This window comes from Mesoplodon densirostris, chromosome 5 (assembly GCF_025265405.1).
Source record: "Mesoplodon densirostris isolate mMesDen1 chromosome 5, mMesDen1 primary haplotype, whole genome shotgun sequence".
In the NCBI taxonomy this organism is placed as follows: Eukaryota; Metazoa; Chordata; class Mammalia; order Artiodactyla; family Ziphiidae; genus Mesoplodon; species Mesoplodon densirostris.
In genome coordinates, this window is record NC_082665.1 from 59,403,353 (window position 1) to 59,419,692 (window position 16,340).

At 36.6% G+C, this 16,340-nt stretch overlaps 1 protein-coding gene across 1 annotated transcript in view; it reads right to left on the bottom strand.

Annotated features, from left to right (window-relative positions):
* Positions 1-1,259: 1,259 nt before the first annotated feature.
* Positions 1,260-16,340, bottom strand: part of SLC9C1 (solute carrier family 9 member C1) — a 138,858-nt gene continuing 123,777 nt past the window's right edge. Inside the window, exons 25-29 of the mRNA XM_060098810.1 lie at positions 14,055-14,186; positions 13,736-13,921; positions 12,125-12,248; positions 3,871-3,935; positions 1,260-1,340 (exon numbers count right to left, since the gene is read on the bottom strand). Coding sequence (XP_059954793.1) covers positions 1,260-1,340; positions 3,871-3,935; positions 12,125-12,248; positions 13,736-13,921; positions 14,055-14,186 — 588 coding nt within the window. The remainder of the gene's footprint in view (positions 1,341-3,870; positions 3,936-12,124; positions 12,249-13,735; positions 13,922-14,054; positions 14,187-16,340) is intronic.

Below are 16,340 nucleotides of genomic sequence, written 5' to 3' on the forward strand. Positions count from 1 at the left end.
TTTTTTGCCCCTAGAAATAGTAGTGTACTAGACATGTTGTACATATGTCTACTTGAATACTTTGGATTACTCTCTTTGGATTGATTTTTACTCTCTTAGGATTTCAATTTTCAGACTGATTTTTTCAAAAAACGCTGAGCCCAAGTGTGTAAGCATTTTTATGACTTTTGTTAACAAATTACTTTTACTTATCTACCAGCTAAATATGAGAAAACAAGTATGACTCTATTTTCAGTTATTTCAAAGGAAATAATTCTACCATTGAATAAAATTTTTTCATTTAAAAAAACAAATGTTAATATTTCATTGTTATTTAGTTTTGCATTTTTTATTTTCTCTATATTCTGGGTATTGTCTTTTCCCTGAACTGGCTGTTCATAAGTTTGCCTGTTGGAATCATAGTGTTTTCCTCATCATTTTGTATACATTTTTCCCATGTGTTGCAAATAATTCTTGCAAACACCTTTTCAATGGTGTATTGTTAGCTTTTAAATCTAGTTTTAAATATGATGTTTGTCATAGGAAGTGGTATGCAAGAGCTAACGTTTTTTAAATGGAGATAAGATTTATCTGAAGGTCATTTTTAACCCGGTGATACTCTTAATGTAACATAGAGTCATATAAAGCACTTATAAACACATATTTCCCCAGAGACACCACATTTGGAATGGCCAACAGTCAGGCTGGTCTACTCATTTTCCCCCCAAAGTCTTGCTCTCTTGTGTCTTCTATTCTGAGCGTCTGCTTCATTTCTCTACAAAGACTTTGTTTATGCTCAGTAGCTACTTTTTCTTTTTTGAATTCATTTAGCTTCAGTTGACGCTGTCCACGGTGTATCTCGTATTGTTATTTTAATTGCCTTCTGTGTGGTATGTTTTGCCTCCTTAACTAGAACATAAACTTTTGAACATGAAGTCATAGCTTATTGCCTGTTTACATCTTCCACAGTGCATGGCTGCCTGAAAAATGACCTGCCAAATTGGGAGCAACCAGTGTTGCATGTGAGACTAAATAGCAGAATATAGAGAGGGAACCATGAGACTACAAAGTTTTCAGAAATCCAGATAAAGGAATCTTATTTTAAAATTGATTTTCCAAATTAGAATTTAGAGCTAGTGCCATTAGAAGCATCTCTGGCTAGTGGAAGGTGGTATAATCATACTATCACACAAAGGCAAATAAACTGGCTTCCTTCTACATCTCTGGGGACAGGTGTGCTCCTGATCATGTTGGAGAAACTGAGGCAGCTTACCAGACTTTCATTTAGGCTTATTATAGGCATCCTCATAGATGTTCTTATCCTCCGTGGTCTTAACAATTGATTCTGTAGGCTGTTGATTCTAAAAATGGAGATAGGAGTCAAAGTCTGTGACTGTTAATAAGGGTCAGATTTATAAAGCAGAGCTGGTGTCAAATCTGGTCTGTAGATCAGGGCACCTAGAACTGGGACTTCTGCCAGTGACAGCACTGTGTGGGGTCCAAAACATTTTGTAAGGAGCCACTTTATGTTGTGTCAGGCTTTTTCATTATGTAAAGGTAAAGCTACAATTCTGGGGAGGTAGTAGTAGGGCAATGGTTTGAGGTGAGTAGGAAGAGAGCTGGCTCCGAAACATAGCCAAGATCTGACATCAGGGAGAAAAAAGCATTTACTAAATAACACAATTTGTTGATCTCTGTATGTCTCAGTAGCTGATGTTTCTACCATTTAATGGACTGTCTCTCACTTTAACACTACTTCCCCTATGTTAGCAACCATCACGCAATCTCTTTTTTTAATTAAGAAAAAGCAGTATTTTGGGGCAAAATGTACCGGGAGAGCACTAGCTTCCCTGCCTCTTCCCTCCATCCCCTCAAATATGCTATTCAGATGAATCCTACAGGCTTGGCAGCCTGCCAGGGCTAAGGAGAAAGATGGCTTAATCGGTAAGCTAGACGAAGCCATCTAATATTTTATCTTAAGTGTCTTACTCCTCTTTTTTTGTTTTTTAATTGTAATTTCCCTTTGTTATTTCCTAGTCTTCAGCAGCAACTGTGTTTGCGAGAATTAGAGGAGGTGACTGTATCCATTTTTTTTTTTAAGAAAATTAACATGGGGAGAGCAAAAGAGGTTTGGAGAAGTAGTTTACAATGTTAAGAAGGGGTTAACAAAGAATAATAGACATTCTGTGTATGTATTGCTTGTTATATGTCAAATACTATGCAGCGTACTTCCCATTTCTTTAATCCCCATGTAGTCGCACTACATGAAATAGGCATTGTTATTATCCCTGTTGTATAGACAGGGAAAAAGTGATGCTCAGGCAGGTTGAGAAACTTGTCCAAGGTCACATGGCTAATATGTGATGGAACCAGGAGACAAACCAGAGAATTTCATGCTAGAGCCCATACTCTTAGCCCCAAAGATATTGGGTCAGGAGTTCTAGGTAACAAGCAACAACCAGGGCGGGTTTGAGGAAAAGCTTCCCCAGGAAGACTCCAAAATACTTAGGGAGAAAATGAACTTCCTGATTTTATGCAGAATGAGAACATGTGTGTTAAAGAAGAGTATTGGCCTCTTGAAGATCTGACAACTTCGACACATTTGAGTTTAAGACGGACATGAGAAAAATACCTTCAACATCCCCCATGGAACCTATAATCACCTTTCATTCAACATACACTCATGAGGAGAGTTTCGGGGGAAAGGGGGCGTGTGTTTTGAGTTTGGTGCCTACTTTTTTTTTTTTTAATTAATTTTATTTTTGCTGTGTTGGGTCTTCGTTTCTGTGCGAGGGCTTTCTCTAGGTGTGGCAAGCGGGGGCCACTCTTCATCGCGGTGCACGGGCCTCTCACTATCGCGGCCTCTCTTGTTGCGGAGCACAGGCTCCAGACGCGCAGGCTCAGTAATTGTGGCTCACGGGCTTAGTTGCTCCGTGGCATGTGGGATCCTCCCAGACCAGGGCTCGAACCCGTGTCCCCTGCATTAGCAGGCAGATTCTTAACCATTGCGCCACCAGGGAAGCCCCTGGTGCCTACTTCTAATAGAGCAAATAGACTTAACTGATGTAAAACATTTTTAACAATCAAATATACAATTTTCTGATGTATTTGTAGTAGATATTTCTCAGATTCTGGGAATGATAATCAACATCTCCTAGAAAAATACAACCAGCTTGGAAAAGACAAGAATTAAAAATAAATTTTTCCTGAAACTAATATGTCAAATATGCCTCAATTGGGCTTCCCTGGTGGTGCAGTGGTTAAGAATCTGCCTGCCAATGCAGGAGACATGAGTTCGAGCCCTGGTCCAGGAAGATCCCACATGCTGCAGAACAAATAAGCTCATGTGCCACAACTACTGAGCCTGCACTCTAGAGTCCGTGTGCCACAACTACTGAGCCTGTGTGCCACAACTACTGAAGGCCGCATGCCTAAAGCCTGTGCTCCCAACAAGAGAAGCCACCACAATGAGAAGCCTGCACATCACAACGAAGAGTAGCCCCCACTGGCTGCAACCAGACAAAAGCCCACGTGCAGCAACAAAGACCCAACACAGCCAAAAATAAAATAAATAAATTTAAAAAATATGCCTCAATTTAAAAAAAGAAAATTTATTTAAAAAAATTAAATAAACTCTCTACCCCACCTGGAACTCCCTAAAATCCAGTCTACAGGTAGGCTGGTGTAGATCTAGTGAGATAGAGTCGTCCCTAGGTATCAGCAGGGGATTGGTCCCAGGACCACATTCCCTCTTCCCACGCATACCAAAATCCATGGATGCTTAAGTCTCTTATATAAAGTGGCATAGTACAGTCGGCGCTCAGTATCCACGGGTTCCGTGTTCTAGGATATGGAGGGCTGACTGTACTTTCAGTCTATTTCTCAGTTTACCTGAGTACTTGTCTCTTCTTGAGGGTGTTCTTCATTTATTCTGCTTGCAGCTGCTTCAGAAAAGACTGCGTTAGTTCAAGCACTGAAACAAAGGACTGTATCAAATAGTCTGACTCTCAAAGTCAACCATGTTCAAGTCACTTACACCCAGGACATGTGATCTGAAATTGGTGGTAATTTCAATTGGTAGCAAGTGGGGTCACTTTTCAAAAAAGAGATTAAAAGTCCTCTATTATTAAGATTGTGTAACAATTGTGCAGAAGGTTTGGAAAGTAGAGAGACAAAATCATTTATTGTCCCACCATCCCCAAAATACTTTTATATTAATATGTATTGAGCATACCAGGCCCATTGGTAAGCAATGGGGATACATAAGAAAACAAACGAGTTATGATCCATACCCTCTTGGAGCAGACGGACCAGCAAAAAAAAATACAAAATGGGAAAATAAGACTGTGTGCATAGCGGGCTATGGGAGCACAAAGGAGAGTGAAGTGTTGTGAATTTAGAATGTATCAGTGATGCTGAGATTTGAAGAATAAGAAGTTAGCTCCGTGGAATGGGGAGATGTGGGGAGAGGCATGTTTAGAACTTCCAGGAAGAAGGAAAAGAAAGAATGTGCAAAAGTTCAGGAATGAGAAAATACGAGGTCTCCCAGATTATGTGATATGTTTTGATTTGGTATGGCTATGTTTTAGAGAATGAGGAGGGGAGATGGCTGAAGAAAGAGAAGATGGTGAAGGTTTCAATACCATGTCCCATTTCTGCTTAATCTAAAGACGAGAGGAGACTCACGTGATGACAGTATTGTGTGTCCACATGGATTCAAAGGTATATAATTGTAACATAATAAAGATAAAATTTGTTTAATATTAGCAACACAATGTTGTATTATTGGTATTTTTATTTGACGTGTATCATTGGTCTTTTCCAAGTTACTACATGGGAAATTAATTGACTAATGGTTATTTAGCATTTAATCATGTTGACTAATGTGTTAATTTAATTAACCATTCATTTATCATTAGCCATTTTGATAACTTCTACTTTTTATTTTTATAAATAATGGTCAATTACATTTTTCCACTATTTTGCTTTATTTCTTTACAGTAAATGTCTAGAAATTATATTATTAGTTAATTTTTTATTGAGGTATAAATAACATAAATAGAAATTATATTATTTAGGCAAAGGATATAAAAACTTTTATGGCTTTTGGAATCTTGTGATAAATTTATTTTATCAATTAGTACTGGTATCAAGGTAAGAATGTATACCAGATTCACAACATTTTTTTGAGCATTAGGCATTATAATTCTTTAAAAATCTCACTAATTAAACAGACCAATATTTAATTTCTGTTTCTATAAATGTTAGTAGTGTTGAACTTTTTTACATTTTGTTTTCAATATAACTTTTCTTCCATGAATTGTCCTTTGCTGATCTCTTGATTGGTAATATTTTTATTGACACAGAATTTTAAAATTAATTTCTATATTTCTAAATTTAGAACTATGTCCTTTTCAGTGAAATGATAAATATTAAATTATATTACTATTTATTCCATAATTTAATTATTTACCAGTTAATTTTTAAATCTACCTCAAACTCATTTTCCAAATTTTAATCAATGGCTTAATAGTATTTATTATAATCATTGATGTTCTGATTCAACTTTATTCATGCAAAATTTGTATGAATAGGCTTTATACTAAGGTTATTTACTGGGGCCCTGAACCAAGATGACAGAATAGAAGGACGTGCTCTCACTCCCTCTTGCGAGAACACCAGAATCACAACAAGCTGCTGGACAATCATCGACAGGAAGACATTGGAATTCACCAAAAAATATACCCCACATCCAAAGACAAAGGAGAAGCCACAGTGAGAGGGTAGGAGGGGCACAATCACAGTAAAATCAAATCCAGTAACTGCTGGGTGGGTGACTCACAGACTGGAGAACACTTATACCACAGAAGTCCACCCACTGGAGTGAAGGTTCTGAGCCCCATGTCAAGCTTTCCAACCTGAGGGTCCGGCAACAGGAGGAGGAATTCCTAGGGAAGCACACTTTGAAGGCTAGTGGGATTTCACTGCAGGACTTCAACAGGACTAGGGGAAACAGAAACTCCACACTTGGAGGGCACACACAAAGTAGTGTGTGCATCAGGACCCAGGGGAAGGAGCAGTGACTTTAGAGGAGACTGAACCAGACCTCCCTGCTAGTGTTGGAGGGTCTCCTGCAGAGGTGGGGGGTGGCTCTGTTTCACCTTGGGAACAAGGACACTGGCAGCAGAAGTTCTGGGAAGTACTCCTTGGTGTGAGTCCTCCCAGAATCTGCCATTAGCGCCACCAAACAGCCCAGGTAGGCTCCAGTGTTGGGTTGCCTCAGGCCAAACAACCAACAGTGAGGGAACCCAGCCCCACCCATCAGCAGACAGGTGGATTAAAGTTGTACTGAGCTCTGTCCACCAGAGCAACAGTCAGCTCTACCCACAACGGGTGCCTCCCATCAGGAAACTTGCACAAGCCTCTTAGATAGGCTCATCCACCAGAGGGAAGACAGCAGAAGCAAGAAGAACTATAATCCTGCAGCCTGTGGGGGAAAAAACCACATTCACAGAAAGATAGACAAGATGAAAAGGCAGAGATCTATGTACCAGATGAAGGAAAAAGATAAAACCCCAGAAAAACAACTAAATGAAGTGGAGATAGGCAACCTTCCAGAAAATGAATTCAGAATAATCATAGTGAAGATGATCCAGGACCTCTGAAAAAGAATGGAGGCAAACATCAAGAAGATCCAAGAAATGTTTAACAAAGAGAAGAATTAAAGAACAAACAGAGATGAACAATAAAATAAATGAAATGAAAACACACTAGAAGGAATCAACAGCAGAATAACTGAAGCAGAAGAATGGATAAGTGACCTGGAAGACAGAATGGTGGAATTCACTGTCATGGAACAAAATAAAGAAAAAAGAGTGGAAAATAATGAAGACATCCTAAGAGACCTCTGGGACAATATTAAATGCAACAACATTCGCATTATAAGGGTCCCAGAAGGAGAAGAGAGAGAGAAAGGACCCGAGAAAATATTTGAAGAGATTATAGTCGAAAACTTCCCTAACATGGGAAAGGAAATAGCCAACCAAGTCCAGGAAGTGCAGTGAGTCCCATACAGGATAAACCCAAGGAGAAACATGCAGAGACACATAGTAATCAAATTGGAAAGAATCAAAGACAAAGAAAAGTTATTGAAAGCAACAAGGGAAAAATGACAAATAATATACAAGGGAACTCCCATAAGGTTAATGGCTGATTTCTCAGGGGAAACGCTACAAGCCAGAAGGGAGTGGCATGATATACTTAAAGTGATGAAAGGAAGAACCTACAACCAAGATCACTATATCCGGCAAGGATCTCTTTCAGATTTGATGGAGAAATCAAAAGCTTTACAGAAAAGCAAAAGCTAAGAGAATTCAGCACCACAAAACCAGCTCTACAACAAATGCTAAAGGAACTTCTCTAAGTGGGAAACACAAGAGGATAAAAGGACCTACAAAACAAACCCAAAACAATTAAGAAAATGGTCATAGGAACACACATATCGATAATTACCTTAAAGGTGAATGGGTTAAATGCTCCAACCAAAAGACACAGGCTTCCTGAATGGATACAAAAACCCATCTATATGCTGTCTACAAGAGACCCACTTCAGACCTAGAAACACACACAGACTGAAAGTGAGGGTATGGAAAAAGATATTCCATGCATATGGAAATCAAAAGAAAGCTGGAGTAGCAATACACATATCTGATAAAATAGATTTTAAAATAAAGAATGTTACAAGAGACAATGAAGGACCCTACATAATGATCAAGGGATCAATCCAAGAAGAAGATATAGCAATTATAAATATATATGCACCTAACATAGGAGCACCTCAGTACATAAGGCAACTGTTAATAGCTACAAAAGAGGAAATCGACAATAACACAATAATAATGGGGGACTTTAACACCTCACTTACACAAATGGACAGATCATCCAAACAGAAAATTAATAAGGAAACACAAGCTTTACATCACACAATAGACCAGATAGATTTAATCGATATTTATAGAACATTCCATCCAAAAACAGCAGATTACACTTTCTTCTCAAGTGCACATGGAACATTCTCCAGGATAGATCATATCTTGGGTCACAAATCAAGCCTCAGTAAATTTAAGAAAATTGAAATCACATCAAGTATCTCTTCTGACCGCAACACTATGAGATTAGAAATCACTTACAGGGAAAGAAATGTAAAAAACAGAAACACATGGAGGCTAACCAATAACTAAACAATAACTAATAACTAAATTTAGTTATTACTAAATAACCAAGAGATCACTGAAGACATCAAAGAGGAAACCAAAAAATACCAGAGACAAATAACAATGAAAACACAATGATCCAAAACCTATGGGATGCAGCAAAAGCAGTTCTGAGAGGGAAGTTTATATCTATACACGCCTACCTCAAGAAACAAGAAAAGGGCTTCACTGGTGGCGCAGTGGTTGAGAGTCTGCCTGCCAATGCAGGGGACATGGGTTCGTGCCCCGGTCTGGGAAGATCCCACATGCCGCGGAGCGGCTGGGCCCGTGAGCCATGGCCGTTGAGCCTGTGCGTCCGGAGCCTGTGCTCCACAACGGGAGAGGCCACAACAGTGAGAGGCCCGTGTAATGCAAAAAAAAAAAAAAAAAAAGAAAAAGAAAAATAAACAAGAAAAATCTCAAATTAACAATCTCACCTTACACCTAAAGGAACTAGAGAAAGAAGAACAAACAAAACCCAATGTTAACAGGAGAGAAATCATAAAGATCAGAGCAGAAATAAATGAAATAGAAACAAAGAAAACAATAGCAAATATCAATAAAACTAAAAGCTGGTTCTTTGAGAAGATAAACACAATTTATAAACCATTAGCTAGACTCATCAAGAAAAAGAGGGAGAGGGCTCAAATCAATAATATTAAAAATGAAAAAGGAGAAGTTACAACAGACACTGCAGAAATACAAATCATCCTAAGAGACTACTGCAAGCAGCCCTATGCCAATAAAATGGACAACCTGGAAGAAATGGACAAATTCTTAGAAAGGTATAACTTAACAAGACTGAATCAGGAAGAAATAGAAAATATGAACACACCAATCACAGTAATGAAATTGAAACTGTTATTAAAAATCTTCCAACAAACAAAAGTCCAGGACCAGATGGCTTCATAGGTGAATTGTACCAAACATTTAGAGAAGAACTTACACCTATCCTTCTCAACTCTTCCGAAAAATTGCAGAGGAAGGAACATTCCCAAACTCATTCTATGAGGCCACCATCACCCTGATATCAAAACAAGACAAAGATACTACAAAAAAGAAAATTACAGATAAATATCACTGATGAATATAGATGCAAAAATACTCAACAAAATACTAACGAACAGAATCCAACAACACATTAAAAGGGTCATTCACCATGATCAAGTGGGATTTATCCCAGGGATGCAAGGATTCTTCAATATATGCAAATCAATCAATGTGATACACCATATTAACAAATTGAAGAATAAAAACCATATGATCATCTCAATAGATGTAGAAAAAGCTTTTGACAAAATTCAACACCCATTTATGATAAAAACTCTCCAGAAAGTGGGCATAGAGGGAACCTACCTACATAATAAAGGCCATATATGACAAACCCACAGCAAACATCATTCTCAATGGTGAAAAACTGAAAACATTTCCTCTAAGATCAGGAATAAGGCAAGGATGTCCACTCTCACCATTATTCAACATAGTTTTGGAAGTCCTAGCCATGGCAATCAGAGAAGAAAAAGAAATAAAATAATACAAATTGGAAAAGAAGAAGTAAAACTGTCACTGTTTGCAGATGATATGATACTATACATAGAGATTCCTAAAGATTCCACCAGAAAACTACTGGAGCTAATCAATGAATTTGGTAAAGTTGCAGGATACAAAATTAATGCACAGAAATCTCTACAATTCCTATACACTAATGATGAAAATTTGAAAGAGGAATTAAGGAAACACTCCCATTTACCATCGCAACAAAAATAATAAAATACCTAGGAATAAACCTGCCTAGGGAGACGAAAGACCTGTATGCAGAAAAGTATAAGACACTGATGAAAGAAATTAAAGATGATACCAACAGATGGTGAGATATACCATGTTCTTGGATTGGAACAATCAATATTGTGAAAATGACTATATTACCCAAAGCAATTTACAGATTCAATGCAATCCCTATCAAATTACCAATGGCATTTTTTATAGAACTAGAACAAAAAATCTTAAAATTTGTCTGGAGACAAAAAAGACCCCGAATAACCAAAGCTGTCTTGATGGAAAAAAATGGAGCTGGAGGAATTAGACTTCCTGACTTCAGACTATACTAGAAAGCTAGAGTAATCAAGACAATATGGTACTGGCACGAAAACAGAAATATAGATCTATGGAACAAGATAGAAAGCCCAGAGATAAACCCACGCACCTATGGTCAACTAATCTATGACAAAGGAGGCAAGGATATAGAATGGAGAAAAGACAGTCTCTTCAACAAGTGGTGATGGGAAAACTAGACAGCTACATGTAAAAGAATGAAATGAGAACACTCCCTAACACCATATACAAAATAAACTCAAAATGGATTAGAGACCTAAATGTAGGACCGGACACTATAAAACTCTTCAAGGAAAACATAGGAAGAACATTCTTTGACATAAATCACAGCAAGGTCTTTTTTGATCCACCTCCTAGAGTAATGGAAATAAAAACAAAAATAAACAAATGGGACCTAATGAAACTTAAAAGCTTTTGCACAGCAAAGGAAACTACAAATAAGATGAAAAGGCAACCCTCAGAATAGGAGAAAATATTTGCAAATGAATCAATGGACAAAGGATTAATCTTCAAAATATATAGACAGCTCATGCAGCTCAACATTAGAAAAACAAACAACTCAATCCAAAAATGGGCAGAAGACCTAAAGAGACATTTCTCCAAAGAAGACATACAGATGACAAAGAAGCATATGAAAAGCTGCTGAACATCACTAATTTTTAGAGAAATACAAATCAAAACTACAATGAGGTGTCACCTCACACCAGTTAGAATGGTCATCATCAGAAAATCTGCAAACAGCAAATGCTGGAGAGGGTGTGGAGAAAAGGGAACTCTCTTGCACTGTTGGTGGGAATGTAAATTGATACAGTCACTATGGAGAACACTATGGAGGTTCCTTAAGAAACTAAAAATAGAATTACCATATGATCCATCAATTCCACTACTGGGCATATACCCAGAGAAAACCATAATTCAAAAAGACATCTGCAACCCAATGTTCATTGCAGCACTATTTACAATAGCCAGGTCATGGAAGCAACATAAATGCTCATCAACAGCCGAATGGATAAAGAAGATGTGGTACATATATACAATGGAATATTACTCAGCCATAAAAAGGAATGAAATTGGGTCATTTGTGGAGACATGGGTGGATCTAGAGACTGTCATACAGAGTGAAGTAAGTCAGAAAGAGAAAAACAAATATCATATATTAATGCATATGTGGGGAACCTAGAAAAATGTACAGATGAACTGGTCTGCAGGGCAGAAATAGAGACACAGATGTAGAGAATAAACATATGGACACCAAGTGGGGAAAGCGGTGTGGGGTGGGGGTCGTGGTGTGATGAATTGGGTGATTGGGATTGACATGTAGACACTGATGTGTATAAAACTGATGACTAATAAGAACCTGCTGTATAAAAAATAAATAAAATTCAAAAAAATTTTTTTAAAATAATAAGGTTATTTAGTCACATTATTTATATCTCTGTTGTTCAGACAGTGCAACAATATTTTCACTATTACTGCTATATAAAATATTTTAACTTCTGGGATGAATTAGAAATTCCCTCATTAATTACTTTTATACATGAATAATGTGTATAATATATAATACATATTATAATTATATGTGTTTGTTTTTATAGATTAAATATTAAAATTTCTAATAACTTAGATGTTTTCAGTTTTAATTCACACATTGGATATCAAATATGGCAGATAAAAGGATTCCTCAATACTCTAGGTAGAAAGCATACAAGTTTCCAAATACATATAGGAGTATTTTACAAAAGGAAAGTAAGTTCCCAATTACTCAGAAAAATCTAACATACCTGATGTTTCAGGATGAGCTGGTTTACGTGAAGTTATATACCTTCTAGTGTTCCACCTGAATTTTTTTGAATCAATCGGAGTTTGAACAATTGTTACCTTTGTGAAATCTTCAGTGCCTTGTATCTGAAAGTTGACAGATTACAAGCTATATCATACAGTTGAATGTTCCTCTGTTGGGCTACTATCTCAGACCCTCTCTAAATATCTGGGCCTGAAAATTGACAGTATCAAGAGATATTAGATACCTTTAAATACCTGGGTATGTTAGTTTTGTGAGAGTCAATATTCTACATACTTTCACTGATTTTTAATTATTTTTCTCATTTTTATTACAAATGAGAAAAATAATCAAGAGTTAATCATCAATGACCCTTTAAAATATCACCCAGAAAGTTTTTCTATGTGGCAGGAAGAAAGTTTGAAAATCAGTGGATTTCAAGAAATCTTCCAACCTTGTGACTGTCTTCAATATGCTTTGAATAACATTGGTGCCCAAATCCACAGTGAGCAGAGTTTTATGCCTAGGAGAGTAGACAGAGTTCGGCAGGTTTGGGCTGCTTTGAGAATCTCTTACTTGGTCATCTAAATTCCCAACCAGCACCCCCAACTAAGCTCTATTATTATGTATTCAAGAATAGAGTTGAGGAGCACCATAGTTAAGAATAATGTTTTACTTCCTCTCACTTGGCATCAAATTGGTGCTAGTGGCATCCACGTAGAAAATTTTCTTGTGACTGTTTCTCAGCTTAGGATTCCTCTTATTCCCACCTCATTTTTTTCCTTGTGTCCCAAATCTACCTTTTAAGCACTTCTACCATAGCTGTAAATATTTATTAATCTATTTATATATGTTTCTTTTCGCTTTGTTGAGAGATCTCTTGAGGGCAAGCTGAAAGCCTCATTCATTTTGACCACTTTAGCATCTAGCACTGTTTCTGTCATAGTTGCTTTAAAAAAATACCTGATTTAATTGACTCTAGGTCCCTCTTTCAAGTTACTTTCTTTAGCTGTATTTTATGCATCCTCTGATTCCTCCTGACATGTGCCTCTCTTACTCTACCCCAATGTGCGCACACACACACACACAATACAGTCTTACTTCTTTCTTCTCATGGCACAGCTTCTCATTTTAATTGGAAGGGTAACACAACAGCTTAAATATGAGAAGTCCTTCATTTCTACATTCACTTTCAAAGTAGCTGGGGAAATACCACTGATACTCACTTCAGCATGGTACTGACAGAATATTTTTAGAGCACTGCTGTTACAGTCCAGAGAGAGTAGTCCTTCTGCAATATGTACATGAACTTAATAGGTCCTCTTTTGCTATTTACAGTTGCACCAAAATCTAACTGTGGTCAAAATGTATAGCTTGGCCTAATTCATTGACAGTGAATAGGAATAGCTTGGTGTTTGGGCTACCCAGTGCCAAAGCAATCAATTAATTTGGTGTGTGTGTTTTGTGTGTGTGTGTGTGTGTGTGTGTGTGTGTATGGAGGTGGTGGGGGAAAGGGAGAGAATGGGAAGGTGGAAAAGTGACAATTTTTCTAATATTAACACGTTGGACAAATGGCATATTGACCTGAAGATATGAATCAATATTTCTTTACCTGATGGCATGTTATAGGAATTAAGAAAGGAGCCTTATAAGCTTTTCGTAACTGACAATCTTCCACAGCTCCATGAATGAGGATGACATAAATTACAGTTTCATCATAGATATCAGTTTTGGTGTTCTTTGGTATATCTTTTACATAAATGTTACAGAGTTTTAACTGCATCTTGTAATTCCAATCCTATAAGAAAAACACAATTTCATAGTCTATTGTTTATAAAGTTTAATATAAATTCCTAAATAGTTAATTTCTAACAAAACTTTAGGACAATTTCACTCAGAGAGAAGTACAATTTTATATAAACACCTCTTACCTCATAAGATAAATGTTCCCTGATTTTTTTGGCAGTAATAGAAAGTCCAAGTTTTAGCCACATTTTATATTCAATGTGAGGACAGAATTGTTCAAAAGCTTCATACAAGTGATGTTTGGGAATAAAGTATGCCTGGAAAAAAGAGGATATCATTTTTTTAAGTCTTTTATTGAATTTGTTACAATATTGCTTCTGTTTTATGTTTTGGTTTTTTGGCTACGAGGCATGTGGGATCTTAGTTTCCCAACCTGGGATGGAACCCACACCCCCTGCATTGGGAGGCAAAGTCTTAACCACCTGACCGCCAGGGAAGTCCCAGAGGATATCAGTTTAAAATTTCATCCTGTGCGCCCATGATTTAATGAAATGAGGTTTTCTCATTTATATATGTAACATTAAAGCTAATAATTTAAATTATATAGATTCATGTTATTTCCTGGAAACCTAATAAAACGTATCTACTTAGTAAATATTTGTGCCATCTTGTCATACACTAAGCACTAAAAGACTACATGATCCAATGAGAGGTTCTTTATTATTCTTATAGATTCTGAAAAAAATAGAAAACAAAGTATCAAAGATCATTTAACCTTTTATAAAAACATAAGTATTTCTAAAAACACATTATTTGAATAGAGCAAGTGTTTTGGTCAATAATAAAATGCGGATACTAACAATGAACAGACTATTGGCTATTAGGAATAAGTTGTTATGAATACACAAGCATTGTGTATGTTGGTTTTAATTTCTCTTAGTAAGTATCTATGAGTGGGGTTGCTGGGTAATAAGGTAAGTGTGTATTTAACCTTATGAGAAACTGCCAAACTGTTTTCAGATGAAGCTGTAACATTTTACCCTTTAACTAACCATGTATGAGAATTTCAGTTGCTTCACATCGTTGCTAATACCCTGTGTTCAGTTTTTTTTTATTTTTAGCCAATGTAGTAGGTGTGTAGTGATAACTTATCATGATTTTAATTTGAATTTCTCTGAGAGCTAATGATATTGATTATCTTCTTCATGTGTTTATGGGCAATTTGTATATTGTTTTGTGAAGTATCTGTTCAAATCCTTTGCCCAATTTTTAAAATTGAAGCACAGTTGATTTACAATATTATACTAGTTTCAGGTGTACAACATAGTGATCCAGTATTATTATAGATTATACTCCACTTAAAGTTATTACAAAGTATTGACTCTATTCCCTGTACTGTGCAATATATTTTTGTAGCTTATTTATTTTATACATAGTAGTTTGTACCTCTTAATTCTCTACCTTTATTTTGTCCCACCCCCTTCCCTCTCCTTATTGGTAACCACTAATTTGTTTTCTGTATCTGTGAGTCCATTTCTCTTTTGTCATATTAATTTGTTTGTTTTCTTTTTTTAGATTCCACATATAAGTGATAACTTATAGTATTTGTCTTGCTCTGACTTATTTCACTAAACATAATACCCTCCAGGTCCATCCATGTTGTTGCAAATGGCAGAATTTCATTCTTTTTTTATGGCTTAGTTATATTACCATATATATGTATATAATATATATATATACATTACCACTTAGGTTGCTTCCATGTCTTGGCTGTTATAAATAATACTGCTGTGAACACTGGGGTACATGTATCTTTTCGAATTAATGTTTTCATTTTCTTCATATACCCATCCAAGAGCAGAATTCCTGGATTATATGGTAGCTCTGTTTTTAGTTTTTAGGAACCTCCATACTGTTTTCCATAGTGGCACAAATTTACATTCCCACAAACAGTGTACTAGGCCACCCTTTATCCATATCCTCACCAACATTTGTTATTTGCAGACTTTTTTATTTTTTTCACTTTTTGACCGCATCATGCAGTATGTGGGATCTTAGTTCCCCAACCAGGGATCAAACCTGGGGTGTCTACAGTGGAAGCACAGAGTCTTAAACACTGGACTGGCAGGGAAGTCCCATTGTTATTTGTAGACTTTTTGATGATAGCCATTCTGACAGAGGTGAGCTGATATCTCATTGTGGTTTTGATTTGCACTTCTCTGATAATTAGCAATGATGAGCATCTTTTCATGTGCCTGTTGGCCTTCTGTATATCTTCTTTGGAAAATATCTATTCAGGTCTTCTGTGCATTGTGTAATTGAGTTGTTTTGATATTGAGTTATATGAGCTGTTTATATATTTTGATATTAACCTGTTATTAGTCATGTAATTTACAAATATTTTCTCCCAATCAATAAGTTGTCTTTTTGTTTTCTCGACGGTTTCCTTTGTCATGGAAAATCTTGTAAGA